The sequence below is a fragment of the Pleurodeles waltl genome, chromosome 3_1 (genome assembly GCF_031143425.1).
Source record: "Pleurodeles waltl isolate 20211129_DDA chromosome 3_1, aPleWal1.hap1.20221129, whole genome shotgun sequence".
Taxonomy (NCBI): Eukaryota; Metazoa; Chordata; class Amphibia; order Caudata; family Salamandridae; genus Pleurodeles; species Pleurodeles waltl.
Genome location: NC_090440.1, coordinates 938,602,844 through 938,622,902, shown reverse-complemented (window position 1 = coordinate 938,622,902; position 20,059 = coordinate 938,602,844). Strand labels below are relative to the sequence as shown.

Sequence of the window (20,059 nt, the reverse complement as noted above, 5' to 3'; positions counted from 1 at the left end):
GGCCTCATGTAAAAGCTGTATTGATAGAGCCATAGTTAGATGTTTTTTTTCAAAATTTTGTTACTAAATTGTTTTGCATGAAGTCCAACATGCTGACGCTAATCTGATGTTAGTTAAGGATTCTCAATAATGACTTATGGTAACAGGGACAAATGCTTGATGAAATTCTCTGCCAAACTTCATGTATGTTATTACGTTGACCCAGCTGACTTTATTGCTGATTTGCAAAATAACTTTAGAGTGTGTCATTGTTCAAGCTTTGTACAGCTATGTTTCTTCCACCGCTTTGGACAACCAGTGTTGTTTTTGTATGTGTTTCATTTGATTTTGAGATTAACCTACATGTCCTTAGCATTGTTAATATAGGGAAATAAACATTCTAATCTTTTACTAAAGGTGTGGTTATTCATGACTGAAAGGTCATGGTGCATGATAATTACTGACTCCGTTGATCATTGATTTATTGATTGCTAATGATTATTGATTATTGATTATTGTGTATTGATTATGTACTGAATCTATAGTAAGAACATCTTAGTTGTGAGTCAAAAGGTTCATCGACCTATTCGCGTCCTCTTGTAAGTTTACTTATTAAGGTCAGACGTGCTAACATATTCATCCACCAAATTCCAGAAGAGGAGACCACCACAATGCTCGCGGTTTTCCCACTGACCCCTTTACAACTTTCCCACTGGGCTGACTGGCGGAAACCAAGGTTTCTGATGGTCAGCCCAGTGGGAAAGGTACAGCAGCATTGTTCCTGGCTCATAATTGAGCCAGCTGCAATGCTGATGCCCGCAGGGTGCACCTACACCCTTGAAATGCACACTGACTGCAAGTCAGTGGCCCCCTGCACTTGTTCTCCGCCAGCCTTTTCATGGTGGTCAGATTTGTGGAAGGCTAAGCAATAATCAAGTGATCTGATAGAAAAGAGAAAGGAATTCTGTGTTTCGTCAGCAAAGTAAAAGAAGGATCGGCTGCCCATATAAATATGGTGCATTTTCGGAAGAGTGAGAAGCTGTTGGGAAGAAGAACATGAAGAATGAGAGGAGCAGTAAGAAAGGATGTTTTATTGAAAATAGACGGGGCCTTGCTGGTGTACATGGTGAAAAAAAAGGGGGGAGGTATTCAAAAACTTCATTTTGTAGTAAGTTTAGTAATACTACAACAGTACTAACAGACTACAAAACACTTTCACACACCTACATGCAGAGGTCTCTGTTGTCAATTTTTTGCAAAGATCTCAGGCCCAGCTGCAGGGGTCTCCACACACATCAGTAGAAGTATTAGTAGTGAATGATATAGGGACAGAGGTGAGTGGCTGGAAAAGGGGAAACATCTACGATCAAAGGGAAGGAGTTAAGGATGATTAAGAAGGGACTTAGGGAGGTCTATGGGGGGGGGTTGGGGGAGAGAAAGGCACCCACACTCAAATGAGTGAGAACATTGCTATTCATAAACTGCATTTCTATAGTTGCTTCAGCCAAAAGGGCCCAAAAAGTTGTAAATGTATCCCAGCTCAGAGATGCAGTAAGTGTAGCACCCCACATGGTCAACAACTGGTACTGCAAGAAAATAATGGAGATATGGACTCAAAATAAAACCCCATTGAAAGTAATTTTAAATTAAATTATTTTCACTATTGAAAAATATAAATAAATTTAATTTGATGTATAAAAATGATTGCTCAATAACATAATATTGGATTTTAAAATTCTTTATTAACCCCATAGGTGTGGGCGTCAGCCAGTGGCCGACTCCTCCACACCCTCCCTGGTGCGGGTCATTACCAGTGGCCGACGCCAGGGAGGGGTTTTTAAAAATCCCCATCGGGAGACACGGGAGAGCTTCTGTGTCTCTCCCCGCACCTCCCCACACCTCTGCGACGCATGTGGCGTCACAGTTGGTTTTCCCAACCAGAGCAGGAAGTAGAGGTAAGGCCGCTTTCTCCTCTAGTGGGAAAAACAGACCTGAAAGGGCCTCTCCAGCCTTCAGGAAGTCCTCGTTTGAAAGGGGAGATTCTCCCCTTTCAAACAAGGCCTCAATGTAAGTGTTTCCTGGGCATGGATAGCAGCCTTGCAGCAATCCATGCCTAGGAAACCCCACTAGACACCAGGGATGTCATCTGGGGGGGATTGAAAATGGTCTGTGTCCCGCCCGGGGGCATTTAAGAAAAATAAACTGTGTTTGCCCCTGGGGTTAAAATATATATATATTATTATTATTTTTTAAAGGATATTGACTCAGGGATCAGCCCTTTAGAAAATGCCTCTCCCAGTACCCCCTACAAAATCCTGGGCAGATTTTTTAATTTTATTTTTTATGTGTGTTTTACCCCTGGGGGCAATCACGCCACCCCATTGGTTAAAAAAACAACAAAAAAAAAATTAAATTGACAGGGGGTCTCCCCTGAGCAGGGCTGACCCCCTGGGGGTTGCGGGGGGTTTAGAGATAATTGGTTTCTCTGGGGGCCACAACTGTCCCCCAAGGAAATCACACAGCTATTTAAAAAAACAATATATGTATATACATACATGTAGAGAATGCGACTAAAGAGGGTGAAAATTCTCATATATATATAGGTTACCCTGGGGCTGTCATCTGCCACCACCCACACATATAAAGTGATCTCTTTATATATCCATATGGAGAGAGATAACCTTTCTACACTCTCTTGCTATATATATGTATGGGTTATATATATGGTAGGTAGCAATAAAAATAACTCCTGTGATTATGTTCCTGCTAGAGAGAAAGAGATCAGACTTTTGTCTAGAGGCAGTTTTGATGCCAGAAAGTAGCGCAGAAGGTTTGTATGCCTGCTGCAAAGAACAGATCTGTATTTTATTTATTTGAATTGCTGAGTGGATTAGTAAAGCCAACTGTTACCTGTGCTTTAAAACAAATGAAATGTAAGTGCTGGATGAAGGGCAATTGTGCTGGGTGGCAGTGAGGAAATCCAAGGAGGAGGACATGGAAGGGGGAGTAGCAAAAAAAACATGTCACAAAGGGCGCCACAAGCTCTAAAGGGTGTGATGATGGGTATGTGGCAAGGTGAAGTAATAGTGTGTCTTTTCTGGGTTTTTTCAGTGTCTTTAGAGAACCTGCTGATGGATAGAAGAGGCAAAGGTAAGGTGTCTGACAGTTACTAGTGTTTTAGAGAAACAGTTTAGGCAGTAGGAGAGATGGCATCTCATTGGATAACTGCTGCTGAAGCTGTAACTTGGGTTATGGAGGAGAGCTCTGAGGCAGGATCAGGGACTGAGACATCAGATACTGTGACAGCATCTGAGGGAGAGGACAATGGAGCAGAATCTGGGAGTGATTTTTCAGTCGGTGGAGTCCCCTCTTCCAGTTATTCTGAGGGAGACAAGGATAGACGTGCTGTCTCTTCGCAAGCACATTCTGTGCAGTGGAACCGCAGCAAGTTAGCCCAAACCAGAGAGCAGGTGTGTGCGGCGGCAAGCACAGAGAGTGCTCTCTTGGCAGCACCCCCAATTTAGTTCAGCCCCAAATTCCCCATTTTACTGGTGACGATGGATGTAAAGTAGATACAGCCAACTCTTTGCCAATTGACTACGTACATCTCTTTTTGTATGTTGACTTTCTTCAGCAAATTGTACAGCAAACAAATTTGTTTTCCTAACAATTTCTGAGAGAGCATGGAGGCACTTTAGGGCCCCATTCTAGGGCATGCCAGTTGACTCCCACTTTACTGGTGGGGTTGAAGATATTTTTGGGCCTTACACTCAAAATGTGGTTAGTGCAAAACCCATGTTGCAGTCCTGCTGGACGACTCGCATGGTTTGGGTAACTATCATCTCACAGGGCCGAGACAGGGAATACCCAAAATGTATTTGTGGAGACATCAAAATTATCTATCACAAACAACCTGGTTTTGTGAGGCGGGCACTTGCGTTTTGGGTCCTGGGCTCGAGCCATATAGGGAAACCTAACAAACCAAGACATTTCTGAAAACTAGACACCCGAGGGAGTCCACAGAGGTGTGGCTTGTGTGGATTCCCCAATGTTTTCTTATCCAGAATACCCTGCAAAGATGAAACATTGAATAAAAACTATATTTTTCCTCACATTTCTCTCACACAAACTAGAGGAATATGCAGGATTCCACAATATTTCTACCACCCGACGTTTCCCCACTTGTCCTGATAAAAATGCTACCCCACTTGTGTGCCTGTGCCTAGTGCCTGCGTCAGGAGTTGATCACCCCAGGGTCAACAGTAACCCTCATGAAGGACTACCATTGACTGTTGTGTGATCCATTCCTGTTTTTTATCAGGACAAGATGGGGGACCCTGGGCGGTAGAAATTTTTCAGGATCCCTGCATATTCTTGTATTTTTTAGAAATGTCTGGGTGTGGTAGGTTTTCTTTTTCTTTTTAGCATGTTCACCCTGATTTTGTCTAACTGATACTGGTGGTAACTGACCCCAACTGTACCCTGGGCTCTGCGAACCAGGCCCAAGGTCAGTGCTCTGATCTAAAGGTATATGGTAATGTGATACAATTACAATTGGCATTGACAGACTCCTGTAAGTCCCTAGTATATAATAAGGCAAGGGAGATATAAAATACCTATAAATTCCTAGTATATAATAGGGCAGGAAGGTTTAGAGACCGAGTAGATTTCCTGCACTGGAGTGTGCACTGCTGTGTTGCCTGCTGTCAATTTTAAAGGCAGCATTGCCTTGCAGACTGTCTTATAAATGTAAAATGTGTGAAAATTTGACTTTGGAATAAAAGGTACTTCCAAAGTAATAGTCTACCTTATGTTTACATATGTTACACCTAAGGTCTCCCCTAGGTGCCCCATGGGTGGGCGCCATGTAACTTATAAGCACAGACATTATAAAATATGTTTTACATGCCCTTGTGAGGGAAAAACTACCACTTTAATTTCCCCATTGTAGATACTAAGCTCCATAGGATAACATGGAACTATTTCATATAAGCATACATATTGCTAGATAGGAGCTAAATGTTTCATGAATAGACTCAAAAGGTTGGTAATGATAAATCCAACAACTTGTCACTGTTGAATTTGTCATAACTAATACAGAAAGGAAGTTATAGGACTTTCTTTTCTGTGAGCCAAAATTCAATCTGCTAGTGGCTTCTCCTGATTGGTCAGTCCTAATAGGATTAGCCAGGCTTCTTTGATGAGGTGATAAGTGGCCTGCACTGAGCAGAGGTTATCTGATGGGGGAGTTCTGCAGCTGCAGAGGCCAAGCCAGGAAGGGGGCGGGGTAAATCAAACTGGGCTTCAAAGGAAGCAGGACAGAAAGGAACGACAGCCAGGTCTACTCTCTCACCCTGTACCCCACAGACAGATAGCAAGCCCAGGAAAGGAATTTGCAGATGGTTTGCAAGGGGAATATTAATTCAAATGAGGCACAACAGTAGGTTGGTTTAGACAAATCGTCCATCTTGGAATTTAAAGTGCAGTGCTTTGTGGGATAACAAAATGGCACACTTTGGAGGAACTGCCATGCTTTTGGGTGGCACCCTGTATCTCACTGGACAAGGTGCCCCCTGCTTGCCTCCCAAGATGATAGAATAAATATCTGGGTGCTGCATTGCAACTCAGATCTGCTGCCTGAAACCACAAGAAGAAGAAGGACTGACCTTCTGGAACACTGGTCTGCAACCCAAAGGACTGCAGTCTGAAGTACTGCTCCTGTTGCTCACTGGAACCACAGCCCCAACGACTGTGCCTTGTTTTTCAAAGGACTAAGGAATAGACTCCCTGAAAGCAACAGGTAAACAGAGCTTCCCTGCACCAACTGTTACAAAAGTCCCCAGCCTGGAATCCGTCCAGTGGACTTTTAAGGATTTGGCCAGGTGCAGTGCGGGAATTGTAGTCCTAAACTTCCAAGAACCATCTCAGAGCTCTAGACCCTTGAATTTGTGTTTTGGACACTTTGAACCCGCAAGAGGAACTTCAGGGTGAAGTTCCAGAAGTTTGGAGCAATAAGCTCAATAAGTGGCCCGACCGGACATTATGAATCAAGCTGACTACCTTCAACTGCAACCCGACCTGAAGTTCAGGTTCATCCCGCTGAAAGCTCTGGAGCTCCACACTTCCAGGACTTGACCAGGGCCTCGGGGGAAATCAATCTGATGATGTTGCATCAAAATTGGCTTGCTGGAGAGGTCCGCATGACGTAGAGAGAGGAAAGTTCCAGAAAAGTTTGTAGGTGCAAAGGGAAAAGTTTGACTGAGGCTCCCGGGTGGCACTATTGATTTCTATACACTAGAAAGCCCATTTTTGTATTTAATCATTAATAGTTCATGTCCATAGAATGCTTCCTCTGACAGACCAAAGGAGGAGAGACCGTTGGAGGAAGGGCATTACACTGTCCATCCTAGTAGGGTTTACAGTGTGATGCCTTATTTTTATTGTCCGTTACCATCAATAAAAACCTGGTGGTGCGGTACAGAAAAAAAACAATAATGATCCTCAGACTCAAGAAGAAATCTTTTAGGTTGTTTGGGTTATTAGTTTTTTCTTTTTCAAATACCAAACTCACACTTTTAACAGAACATTATAGGAGGCAGTATCAAAGGTAGGTCTACTAAGATCAATACCACTGATTCACCTTGATCCACCATTATTCAGAGGTCATTCAAGTTAGAAACTAGAGATGAGCCATTATTGTGTTAAAATGTGAAACAAAGATTATGAGGAGTCAGGAAGCTGTTGTGGTAGTTTGTAGAGACACCATTTTGATGTCCGCTTAGGGAAATGTGTACTTCTGATCATTACCTGAGTCCTGTTAGTGTTGATATTTATAAAACTGGAACTTATCCAAGAGACAACTGAAGAGAGGCAGTTCTGAAAGTTAATGCAATTAACTTGTGAATGTCCATCTAGTCTGACCAAGCTTTGAATGTCATCAGCATATGAAAATAAGGAGAGGTCGAAAGAATATCTGAGGGCAGCCAGAAGAACGTTGTAGGCAATGGGATGAGTGGAGCTAAGGAAGATCCCTGATAGAGACCCCTAATGCACACTGATTAAAATCAGAATAAAAAGGAGGAAAATGGATTGTCGAAGAGCAGGCACTCAATTAGTGCACTATCCAGGCCCTGGCTAGTTTTGATGGCGCCCCAGGGAGCTGCAGCTCCCACTTTGGGAACCACTGTTTTCTCTGAACGCAAAAAAGGAGTGCAAAAAAGCCAAAAGTAAATGGAGGAGAGGCTATGGAGAATCAAGTAAAGTAGCATATCGAGAGACCCTGAGGAAGTACCCCTCTGAAATCAAAAAAGCACACGCAGCCTAGTACAAAACTAGAATTAGTAATGCCCAGCATTAACAATGTCTCCAACTCCCATTTAAATGTTCCAAATTGTGAAATCATTGAGGGAACCCACATCATATAGCATCAATCCTAAACCCAAAGCAAAACATTGTAATGAACTTGTGTTTGAAATTGGGCTATTTGTTGTGTGGTCAGCAAAAGTAATAGTCCCTCAATTGTCCTCAATGGTAACCAAATACTCCCAATACTCTGCTCGACTCTCACAGGGTAATGAGGTGGAGCAGTCTAAGGCCTACTCAATGAAGGTGGTGTGGGCTGGAAATTACCATCAATTGGCATGCAATAATAATATTCAATACATGATTGCTCAGTCAGTACCTTTTCTTTAGAAAAATAAGAACTACATTTACGCACACACTACTAAGTACTACATAGTAATTAAAAAATATACATTGGCAAATGGAACATACAATAAATGACATTGTGTAATGACTGGTGACCCCCTATAGGGGTCACCCAAACATATCAAGTGAGTGTCAACATTCATTGTGTAATAATTATGTTACTTTGGCATGAATCATTGGCATAGGTATGATGGCATGGCATAATGTATCAATAAAACATGGGAAATCATCATGAAAATCCAATAAAACATTTATTAGGAGTAAACTTTGTGTTTGTGCATTCTTTCATATATTTACCATTGGATTGTAGTGATCAGAACAACACCTAGGGGGCATCACAGTGAAACAGCATGACAAAAAAGCATTGCAGTGTAACCATACCATCAGCCCCTAGAGGGCGTAACCACATGAATAGTGCATTACACCATTTTAGGCCTTCCAGGCCTTTAAAATGTTACCATACATGAGGTCCTCAGGAAGAAAAGTACTCCCAGGTATAGGACAAAAGCTCCAGCCATGGGAGGCTTTAAAATGCATGAAAAAGCAGGCAAGGTGATGTTTTTGCGTTCCTCCCTCAATGGAGGGAATGGTTGGCTACAGTTGTCTATGCACTCTCCTTTGCTCAGTGTCCTTGGGCAGACCCAACCTTGGTGCAAAGTGACAGCTTGGTGTTTGATACAGATCATTCCCCCTCACCCCTTTCCTCCTCAGGAGCTGGGAGAAGTAGTGCTATTTGCTCCTTTTGTGTGGGGGCGGCCTTTGTTCCTGCTGCTGGAGAAATTGTAATTACTGGATACAGCAGGGTGACAAATGGCCTGGGCTCTGATCCTGAGCTGATCCAGGAAAACACGTAAACTCTGAATGACCAACAGAGATGTCCAGTTATGATATTTGAAGTTACAAATTTGATTTTCTTGCACAGGTTACACTCTAATTCAAGATGTCAATGCTCTATGTAGGCCAAGTAGAAGGGACACTACACTGTAAGGCAGTTACCTCCCTATGTATGTAATGGAGTGTCACAATAGTTAAAACAGTAAAGCACTAAAGCACAATCACTTTCCCTAATAGTGTACACTACCTCCATGAGGCCTATCCCAGGTGAATAACTAATCCTGCACAATCCTCACTGCACCAGGCTACCTGTGCGCTGTTACCGGGCTGTGCACTACAGTAGTCTCCCAGGTGCAGCTCACACACTTGTGCACATGTGTTCACTTGTAACCAGCCAAGTGCCCCTTACCCTTGCTGTGTCGCAGCAGCCTTATCTTAAAAGGCAAACACTGGCAGTAAACACACAGTCCGTTTACCATGTGATTACCGTGGGTGAGACACTGGTAGTGAAGCTTACCAACAGTAAAAAGTCCAAAAAACGGGTGATCAAAAAAGCAACAAAATGTGGGCGTACTGCAGGGGCAGAACCCAGTGCAACACCTTGCAAGGCTTTTCTTAAAAAATACATATTAACAAGTACTCTATAATTCTAACACACATCCCAACCCCACCCTTGATACCTTTACACTTTTGTTCAGCAAAGTCAAATCAGATTCTCTGCTTGATCTAGGCCCCCCTCACATTCTTGCTAAAGCGGCTAAATTTACCCTCCCCATCGTGTTAGAGATGGCACACCTATCCCTTGAAAAAGGTTCAGTGCCACCTGCGTGGAAACGTGCCATGGTCAAAGCCCTCCAAAGGAAATCTAACCTGGACACCCTCTGCTGAGGAAACTACAGATCAATCTCATTACTCCTTAGTTTGAGTAAAGTTTTATAAAAACATATCAGTCAGCACATGTCAGATTTTTTAGAAACAGAAAAATTTCCTACATCCTACCCAGATGGGGGTTTGCCCTAAACACAGCATAAAAACCGCCATCCTGACAGCAGTAGAGGTGTCAAAAATGCTAAATCAAGGAGGCACAGCAGCCTTCATACTTCTTGACCTTAGCGCAGTATTCAACATGTTAAACTATAACATCCTCATTAAAAGAACTAACAGTGCAGGTGGTATGGGACCAGCACTAAAATGGCCCATCTCCTTCCAGAAGGACAGGATATTTCAAGTCTTTAAAGGATCTTGCCCCTCGGATATCTTCTCATTGCAGTGCAGAGTACATCAGGGTTCATCCCTGAGTTTGACACTTTTTAATACACATATGCGTCCATTAGCAGATATTGTCCTATCATATGATATATCGATGGTATCATGTGCCGATGACAGTCAGCTGATGTTCTTTCAAGCCAAATAATGGGATCACCTATCCCCCATACTGGGACCCTACTACATTTTCCGAATGCTTTGCAAAATATTACACTTTCTCCCTCCGCCCTCTCTAGGAGGCTTGTGGCCCGGCGTTAATTCTTTCCTGCCTGGACTACATGAATTCGCTATACGTGAGTGCACCAAGAGCTGCGACCAATAAACTGCAAATGGTGCAGAACGCATCAGCCCAAGCCCTTACTGATCACCAGATGCAACTGAGCCCAGCGGGCCTTAGCCACTTTCCACTAGCTACTGATTGAGTAGAGGGCCAAATTCAAAGCCCTTGGCATTGCCCATAAGGCACTTCAATTAAAAGGTCCTTCCATCCTCAGACCTCTAATCTCCCCTATATGCCATACAGAAACCTCCAATCCACCAATGTCCGTCTGGCTGTGGTATCATCTATTCGAAGAGCGAGAAGTTGAGGCAGGTGCTTTGGCTACAATGTGGCTAAACTATGGAACTTCCTCCCCCTCACATGGAGACTTACTGGCAATGAACTCAGGCAACGTAAATGTTTATTTGACAATTGATTTCCCCCTTAGCGCAGACGTTTTGTGTCACGTTGCCAGCACTGGGATGCCTATGGGTAGCCATGCACTTTATAAATGTTCATGAAATCGAATAGAATAATTAAAAACATGACCTCCACTATATCATCTACTCCACTACATAGCAAGGTATGTGTAGGTAAGTGGATGTGGCGTTAAGAATAATAAACTCATGTTGGCAATGTTGTGATAAGTGACATACTGAATGAAATATTATTGTGGATGACATCTTGATCATGATATACTGACATGTAACCATTTTGTGATGTTCATTAATTTACGAGTAAACAAAAACTCTATTGTGATATTATTGAGATTCATGAAAGTTGGTGGTGTCATCAAGGACTACTAGTCTGAAAATGAACTTACCGTAATTGGCATTACTGTAAAATGTGATTCTCAACTGACAAAAGGTTTTTCTGAAAAAGCAGCACTTATACAATAAACAACCGCTGACTGGAGCAGGTTTGACAATAGAAGCATAACTTGAGCAGATGGCTAAACGCATCCAAAGGAAGGCCGTTCCCTTGTGCTGAAGTGGTGGCACTGCAAGATGTACCCCTATCCGAGTTCGTGATGTTGTATTTTTGGGATCAAAGTCTACTATATATACTGGCATCTCTGTGAATATTTCATATAAAGCTCATTGCACATGAGTTTGCAGGTTTTGTGTCATTTGAAATTATAGGGTACTTGTTCTAGTAATTATTTGTTCTTATTCAACTGATAGTTTACTTGTGCTTATTCTATGCTCCAGATTTTTCAGTTGTTTGTGGGATTTAAGGGGTTGAGGGACGGGTTGAAGTGTTCACTGAAAAAGCCTTCCAGTTTCTAATCCTGCTGAAAAGGTTGTGCAGGGCCTTAAGAATTCTTTTAAGTTTATCTGGCGAAAGATTAGATGCATTTTCACATTTTGCCAGCATGCTTTTTTATTGACCTGTTCTTAAGGAGGGAAGGTCTCTCAAATAGGAGACGGGTTTCAGGTTGTAAATAACAATACTGAAAGGCCGTGGATTGGCCCAGTGGGTGCCGATGATGCCTTGTGATGAAGGAACTGGTATGGCTGAAGATCAGAACAACTTGAGTTTGTCAGATTTATTTGGCAATAAGTTATTTAACTTGTTACTGGAGCTGCCGCTATCTGAAGTGCTTACAATATCTCCAGATGGGCTGAACATGGTGATTGATGTTTGTACTGAGAACTGAATTTCTTTCTCCCTCTTCTGATTTATGTCCCTTCCACAGTATAATAGCACTTATTCTCTGGACATATCCAGCAAAGGGTACTTTCGTTACCGTAAGCGGCTCTCAGAAGCAGACAATGCAACACAGGGCCTTGAAGAGACATGGCCTTTAATATAATGGTTAGAACACACTTGGGGCATATTTATGCTCCATTTGCGTCATTTTTGTTATGCAAATTTGGCGCAAAACTAACTCCATATTTATAATTTGACACTAGACCCATCTAACATCAAAATATTGGATTTTGTATCATTTTTAAGATACGTGAACCTACCTTGCATCAATGAGATTCAAGGTAGGCCTTCCGATCTAAACAATGGTGATAACCCCATAGCCCCATGTTTATCCCCCATCCTAAAATGATGCAGGGCTGGGAGGAGGGGCTAAATAATGGTGCAAAGCTTGCTTTAGACCATTATTGAACGCCTTGGTCAGACCAGGCATTAGGGAACCTGGGGACCCATTTCCATAGTTATACATTATGGAATGCTCCACAGGTGCCCTCCTCAAGCCCCAGGAACACCCCCACCCACACCAGAGGGACCCCATCTCAGGTAAGTAGGGTAAGTATAGGTAAGTATTTATGAAAAAAAATTAAAGTATCATCGGGGGACCAACTTGGGGCTCCCTGCATGGCACAGGGTGCAATGCCCATGCCCAAGGGACAATGGTCCCCTGTGCTGGCCATTGGGGTGGTCTAAGACAGCAGTCATGTGGTATGGATGATTTTGCGTCAGAAAATGATGCTAGGCTGGTTAGAGGAATTTTTATTGCCTCTAAACAGCCTAATGTACTTTTTTGGTGCAAAACCCCCTTCTCCCTGCCCGCCACCCCCACACGGCTATCCTCATTTTTTTTTGCTAGCCCATCCTTTGCACTGGCTTGCACCATTCCATAAATATGGCGCCCGGCTGGCGCTCAGGAATGGTGCAAGCCGGTGCTAAACTTTTTGATGCAAAACTGCGTTAGTGCAGTTTTGTACCAAAAAGTATAAATATGCCCCTTGGTACCTCTCTGCTTTAATGACACTGCACCTCAAGGTGCACGCTTCAGCTATGTGAAGCACTGTTAAGGGTCTTACACCAAGAGCAGTACTTGGGCTGGTGAATCTTCATACATCCCTTTGTCTAGCACACAATTACCAGGGGCTTCGCCCTAGGGTTATCAAAGGGCTGTCATTTGAAATATCCAGTCCGCTCAGACCAGAGCTCTATTATCACTGCAGAAACAGGCCATACTCTTCTTTGACCCTGATAAAGGAGATAAGTGTAACTTATTCTTTACACTCTACACTGCCCATTGTCCACCAAATTAGGATACATCATCATTGAGATATGTCTAAAGCCATTGATTTTGCTACTAAAAGCTCTGAGCGGGACTAAGCTGGATTTTGTGGCTTCCCAGGTCTCTGCAAGTTAAATATATTTGCTACATCACCCTTATCTGTTTCATCTTAGTCACGTTTGGTTCTCAAAATACACTCAAGTATACTAGTGGGGATAGGCTGAAAGCTATATCTGGGCTGAGCTCTGCAAGGCCAAATATCCCTCCTGCAAGGTTCCACTTAACCTGTTTTCAGCACAGGAAACTGGTCTTAGCAAGACAAACCTGGTTTTCTTGCCTGCCTTGGGTGCTACCTCCCCATGCAATGTTATAAGAAACACATATCCCTATCTAGTAATAGAGTAAACAATACACTGGGGTCATAGAATAATGCCCATGTGGTGTTGAATCAACTCTTAAAATCATGTTTATTACAGAATCTTGTAAACACTGGGTGTGTAGGGGTTCCAACCCCAACAGTGCACAGTCTGCAGGTATCAAAACACAAACAGGCAAATTTAGATGACACAAAAAGAACATAAAGTAATGTTCTGTGTATAGTGTATTGTTTACTCTGTTGCTGCTTAGGGACCTTTGTTCGGTTTAAAATAGCATGGCATAACATGGTCCCTAATTATCCCAGGGTTTCCCTTGTGTTTTGTAACACCTCCCCAGACAAGACACAGAACCTTCTTTCTGTTGTCCTCAGATGGAAAAAAAATGGATGTCTCACTTTTCTCCAACTGTTGAAAATGTTCTCCTGGTCAGCCCCCAAAATGTTCACAACAGACTTATAGGCATTAGGTCTCTCTGAAGCCATGACCCCTGCGGGGTATAGTCGTAATTAGTTTGCTGGGTCTTTATTGAGCCTGACATTCATCTGCTTTTTGAGTCCCTGAAGAGGTGAACAAGAGGCTAACTGCTTGACCTTTGGAGAGAAGTCAAAGTTCCTGGGTTGCAGCAGGAATCTAGTGTCCTTGATTCCTTATCATCCTGTAAGAGTCAGGAGTTCTCTTTTTTTCCAGCAGAGCCTTCTTCTTTAGGTGAAGACTTCACAGGTGCTGAAATATTCTGAGGAGGTGGTGAGGCACATGTTTTATCCTGTTCACTAACGAAGGATTGGAGACCTTCCCCTACCAAATTCTGACAACTTCGTCATCCTAGTTCAACCTCCTTCTGAAGCTCTTCTTTGTGTAAAATTGCCCAGGAGGTTCTTTTTCAAAATAGAAGAATCTTTATGCCACCAGAAAGGTCTCTCCTCAGCACCATAGTGACTGCCCTATTTTATTCTGTCAGCAGTTCAGAAACCCTCCTAGATAGTAAATCTCCACTATGTGGCCAATAATGTGTACTCCAGGTCAGGAGATATGATGGGACTTAAAACAGGTTTCCAATCAGTTCTGGCTGAAGCAGCCAACATTTTTTTAAAGTTAATGTTTCACTAAAGTTATCAAAATCTGATCTCACCACTAAATTCGAATTTGAAAATGTAATGGAAAATATCTTGAAATTATGCTTCTAGCAGTTTCCCAAATGAAAATGGAAAACAAATATTGTAATCACACCCAGGGTTGTCTAATGAAAAATGAAAAAATGTAGCTGAACCTACACATTGGAAATATACTTAGGCCTTATGTGGCTGTGTGGGAACAATCGCAAATATATAGTGCACCACTTTTTTATATTTTAGGTACCCTTTCCTGTGGGCTTACTAGGCAAACTTTAAGCGTGACCGTATAATATATGTAAAACCAGGATTTTTTACATTGCCAGTACACTGTTTCATGGTGTGTACTAATGTTGTGCCTTTTATCTACAGCCCAGTCAGTGAATAGAGGTGCTCCTGGCAGTTATATATTTTTGTCCTTTATGGGGGTGGTGGCTGCAGCCCATATACAACTTTTAACTTCCATGTCATGGGTGCATTTACCACACCATTTACATTATCTTGCAGGAAAGTTAAATAAGCAAAATATGGTAAGCCAATGTAAAGTACATGTTTTAGAGGAAAAGTATACTTGAAATACTACTGATTAGCAGTAGTATGTTGCATAGTGGGTAAAATTAAACAGGAAGAAATAGGATGACAACAACCAAAATGATGTACTTTCTCACAGCAAGAAAGTTCTTGAAGCATATACGCTATGTTTTTACATTACCATTCCTTACTTATCACGATAAATGAGACACTGACAGACCCCAAACGAACAGCTTGATGAAGTAGTACACATCACTAGCACTTATATATCTAACAGCCCAACAGCCCAGTCTTTCATTATTTCTAAAGAGGCAAAGCAGGATGTTTCTTCTGTCTCCGCAACAAGGTCTGAAATAACGATGCTTTAGCTTGTGAAACGTGCAATTCCTGTTTATGTGTCAGCGTGTGAGACCTTCTGTATGTGTGTCCATTACCAACTACCAACAAAATTTGGGTAGGAAATTCCATGTACATTTAAGGTAGCTGGTTGCAGTATGGTCGCCTCAATGTGCTGCAGCGGTTGCACAGTCATCCTACTTTCAAATGGCACACCTAGTTTGCTGGTATGTTGTGGGAAGCTCCTTCATCCCCTATCTTGACACTAGCAGGTCAGCAACATGTATCACATGAGTAGCCTTGTGCCATTGTCCTGTTACCTCTGTCACTGCTGGGATTTCCAAGTACAGATGTGACTGCTGTTGTGAATGTATATCCACATCTGCTGGCCCACTTTCTCCTTAAAATCCAGCGGCGAAAGGAAAAGTTTGCTGGCTAAGCCCAAAGGCCACAAACAATTGATTAGTTTTCATAATAATGAGAAAAAAAGTAAATTATGTGTCTGTGTGTGAACAGTTGCCATTCTTGCCATATGTTCTAAACAAGCGCTTTACTCGTTCAGACTGATTTATTTGTGTTCGATTAAAATAAAACCTGCATGTCGAATCCATATGTTGCTCTGTATCACATTTTTCATGAACGTTTTATATCAGGAATTGTGTTAGTTGTGAGTTTGTGTACCTATAGATTAAAGAATGAGTGAAATAATTCATGAATGTATAGATGAGTGAGTGATTGCAAGGATGGCAGAACTGGTGACTGAATGGATCAAATACATATACGAAACAGCAAAATCAGATCAGTGCTGTTTCACTAGAATGGTAGACCTTTTTGATAATATTTAAGAAATAAAGATGTGAAGACTTGAAACTTCATTAGCACTTCCCTTTTGGCTTGCACTCTGCATGAAAATATGAGTGTTTTATTTTGTGAGGGCAGAGTAGCTCCCTATAAACTGCTTCGGGCCACCGCTGCCTCATGCAGCACACCACATCCTGAAGGTTTTTTAACAAAGTATAGAAAAACATTACAATATGATCACCTGAATTTTTGCATCTGTGCAAACTCATGAGCGTCCATCTCCGAATGTTTTTCTTATACCTTCCCAAAAACCATTAAAAAGAATTGAGCGTTGTTAAAGACAGTAGTCTAGCAGCCAACAACAGACCTAAGAAAAATGTGCTTCTCCTGCATCAATGGCAAAATAAAATAAATGGGTATACATACCAAAGAAGCTGGCAGTTTTGCTTTGGGGAGTGTTATAAATGCCATGATCAGACAGATGACCAATGCAACAACTACTAAGAAAAAAGCTGATACTACCAACGGTGATCTCCGATCAGTATCTAGGTCAGGAAAAAACACAAACACCACACAGGGTTGATGAAAGATACTTTCAGGAGAAAGAAACATGTAATGTTGAAAGCTTGTGTGTGAAACTTACTTTCTTGATTCAGTTGCAGACACAATGGTTCAGAAAACGGGCTGCGTTTTTCTTCGATGTGATTAAATATTGTCCTGGCAACTATACAGTAATTGCCATGAAGTCCTGCAATACTAATATTCCCCGGCTTAAATATTAGCTGAGGATCTGATTTCTGTAGAAGAAGGTACCAGATGAGTCAAATACTGACAACTCAAAGCTTAACATGTAGATCCACTGAATGATGTTAAAGGTGCATGATCACAATACTAAAACGCATTCAACAACAAATCACCAATGCTGAATCACGTTCTCTCTTAAAATACAAGGGGGCAAACAGAACGACAGATCAGTGAGACAGTCAGTCATTCATTTCACAAATTAATGCAAGAGATGAACATTAACAACACAGGGCCTAATTTACAAAGATAAACTTACACCTTTGTGTAAATTTACACTTTTTCGATATTCCCCAAACTGAAATTTAATAACAACTTTACGACTGCGCAGACTCCGCAGTGGTGGTTGATAACTCCGCATATAAAAAAACAGTCCTGTCCCCATGGGCGTTCCCAGATTTTTTTTTGGGGTGGGGGGAAGTCTTGGATTGCTTTTTGAAGGGCTGCGGTGGTACTAGTGCAGGCAGCGTAACACTACAGCAGCAGTAGTGTTACGCTGCACAGTGGGCCTGCACACCAGGCTACACCTAAATCTGGGCAGGAAGGGGGCAAGTGCCCCTCGCCCTGTGGACGCCGATGCCTGTGCCATCTTTTTATGCGTGAAGTTCTCCGTCCTGACTGCGAGTCTCCTCAATCCTAATGTTACTGTTCAATTCCAGTTTTGTGAATACTGCAAAAGAGCAAACTTACAAACAAACTGCTAAGTTTACCATAGTGAATCAGGCCCACAATTTTGTAATGTGGTAGTTGTCGTAATTTAACTCTCTGCGACAGCAGCACCACACATACTTTATTGGTATATGAGTTTTGAATCAAATAAATAATATAAGATAATATTTCAATATATATTTACATTATTTAAATAAGTATGTAATAAAGCACAAATATTGCCAAGGAAGTGTTGTACAATATAGAATTAATTTGCATAAAAATGAGAGCAAACATTTTAAAGCCTAGTAATTTCCAACATTTATCAAAACGTTTAAAAATAATACCCTAATGAAAAACAAACCAAAGCAACAAGCCACCCTACCTGCAATATTCCTGGAAGGGAAACAATGTTGATTGTCGTGTAAAGTATTCAGTAAACGGCAGAAATAATGCCAATGGATTTATGGTAGTTTTATTCCGTCTACGTTTTCTACATTCATATTGTTCTCGTTTTTTCGGTATTTGTTCCCACTTATTTACATGAAGCTGGTGCGCCCTCGCCTAATACTTGTGGGAATTTTATATTGTATCGAACAGCCTTATGTAATACAACACTACATTATGTCAACTCAAGCTGCTTACTGAAGCCTTTACAGCCAAACAAATATCGGTAATCAACAAGTTAGCAATGGCACGACAGTTACCAGCTGAGAAGCATTGAAAAGAGAAGCCTTTAAGAACCTGCCGGAACCACAGCCACGTCCACTATTTCCCAGCGAACATCTTGATGTATTCAAGATGGGAATACAACCCCTCGAGTCTGAGTTACAACTAACTGTGAGTCCTGGCCCCTGATACTTTGTGCCAATCACATTCAGATTCAAAATAGCTTGATGGACGTACTCCGCTGGCCTCACCAACAAGACCAATTGAAAATTATCTGGAAATCAGAACGTATACCTCGCCAATTAAACTCTTCCATCCACAGTCTGGGTTGTCTGGCTTTACCTATTGATAAACTTTGGCCAGTTATGCCGTTTTTATGGTTTTGAACATTTAACCCATTATACATTTTAAATTGTTAATCTCCTTGATCCTTTATTTTCGTTTTATGAAATGTTGATATTTCTATTCTCTCCCTTAAACTTTTGATCAACCTATAAGGGATGCAGGGCCTGATGTAATCGAACAGTCTTTAAAATATGGTCCCATTTGTGCACTGAATTTTGCAGCCTTTCTATGATTTTGCGAAACGACTTATGTGCAAACAGGTCATGTTACAAAACCTCCATTCGTAGGTGGTCATAAAATGACTTGCCTAATGAAATTCTGGGCAATAATGCTGGAGACGGGGACAGACCGTCAGTTGGTCTTCTTCCTGTGAGACCTTAATTTAAATCTCACAGTTTCATTGAGATGTAGTGAGGGTGGTGAATGCACCAAGCACTTTAAACTTAATCAGTGAGGTTGTCAAGGCTGCATTTTGGCCCGTTTCTATTTACATTATATATTAATAGCCTGGAAAAGTTGTTGACCGAAGTCGGCAGGGACATGCCCTGAATTGGTCTCATTCGATCCCAGTTTTGCTGTATGCAGACGATGCTGTTCTTTTTTCTTGTACTGTATTGGGTCTAGAAGTCTTGTTTAACTGATTGTAGAATTTATGGAAAACGTTGATTTAAACACAAAGGCCCATATTTATACTTTTTTAGCACTGCATTTGCGTCATTTTTTGAGCCAATTAATGCAAAATAAATTGCAACCTCTCTAGCTACTGTTCATTAGGCAAATCGTCATCATCAACAATCTTTATTAAGTTTCACAAGGAACCATGAAAGAATGCATTAGCAGAACAATATAAATAATCAAACAAATATATACAGGATTAAAAACAATGAGAAAAGCAGCCAGTGAGAACATAGACAGCAATTTATAGATGTTTTTTGGCACAAAGCCCTACCCAACTAGCTCTAGGTAACTAGAACTTGTGCCCTCTCCATACACAGTTTTCTCATCAATACTTTTACTGCAAATGTTACAGTAATATTATCAATGATGGCATAGAAGATGTCATGAGTGATGTAATATCTGGGATAATTACCAATGCATGGGTAAGGTGCGAGTTATAGTTACCATAGGGAAAACGTCATGGTTACATGAAATAACTCCAACTATAAATGTTGAATTTCTGTGGTTTTGTGCGTGTACAATCTCAACCTATCTATAAAGGCCCTGTAACCTTTGTTTTTTAGTGAATTTCAAAGCATTTTTTAAAATTGCATTTCCTAACTATAATGTCCTTGTAACCTTTGCTTTTTTCAATGAATTTCTAGGTATTTGTTTTACATTAAGTAAGATGCCCATTGCAGTGCAGGGTGTGGGAGTAGGGCATTGGACGCAGGGCCTGGCCTGGCATTATGCTGCC

At 41.5% G+C, this 20,059-nt stretch overlaps 1 protein-coding gene across 1 annotated transcript in view; it reads right to left on the bottom strand.

Moving 5' to 3' along the window:
- The window catches only part of IFNLR1 (interferon lambda receptor 1), a 265,360-nt gene that overhangs the window by 14,308 nt on the left and 230,993 nt on the right, over window positions 1-20,059 (bottom strand). The window contains exons 5-6 of the mRNA XM_069223952.1: window positions 16,826-16,979; window positions 16,609-16,727 (exon numbers count right to left, since the gene is read on the bottom strand). Of these exons, the coding sequence (XP_069080053.1) occupies window positions 16,609-16,727; window positions 16,826-16,979 (273 nt within the window). The remainder of the gene's footprint in view (window positions 1-16,608; window positions 16,728-16,825; window positions 16,980-20,059) is intronic.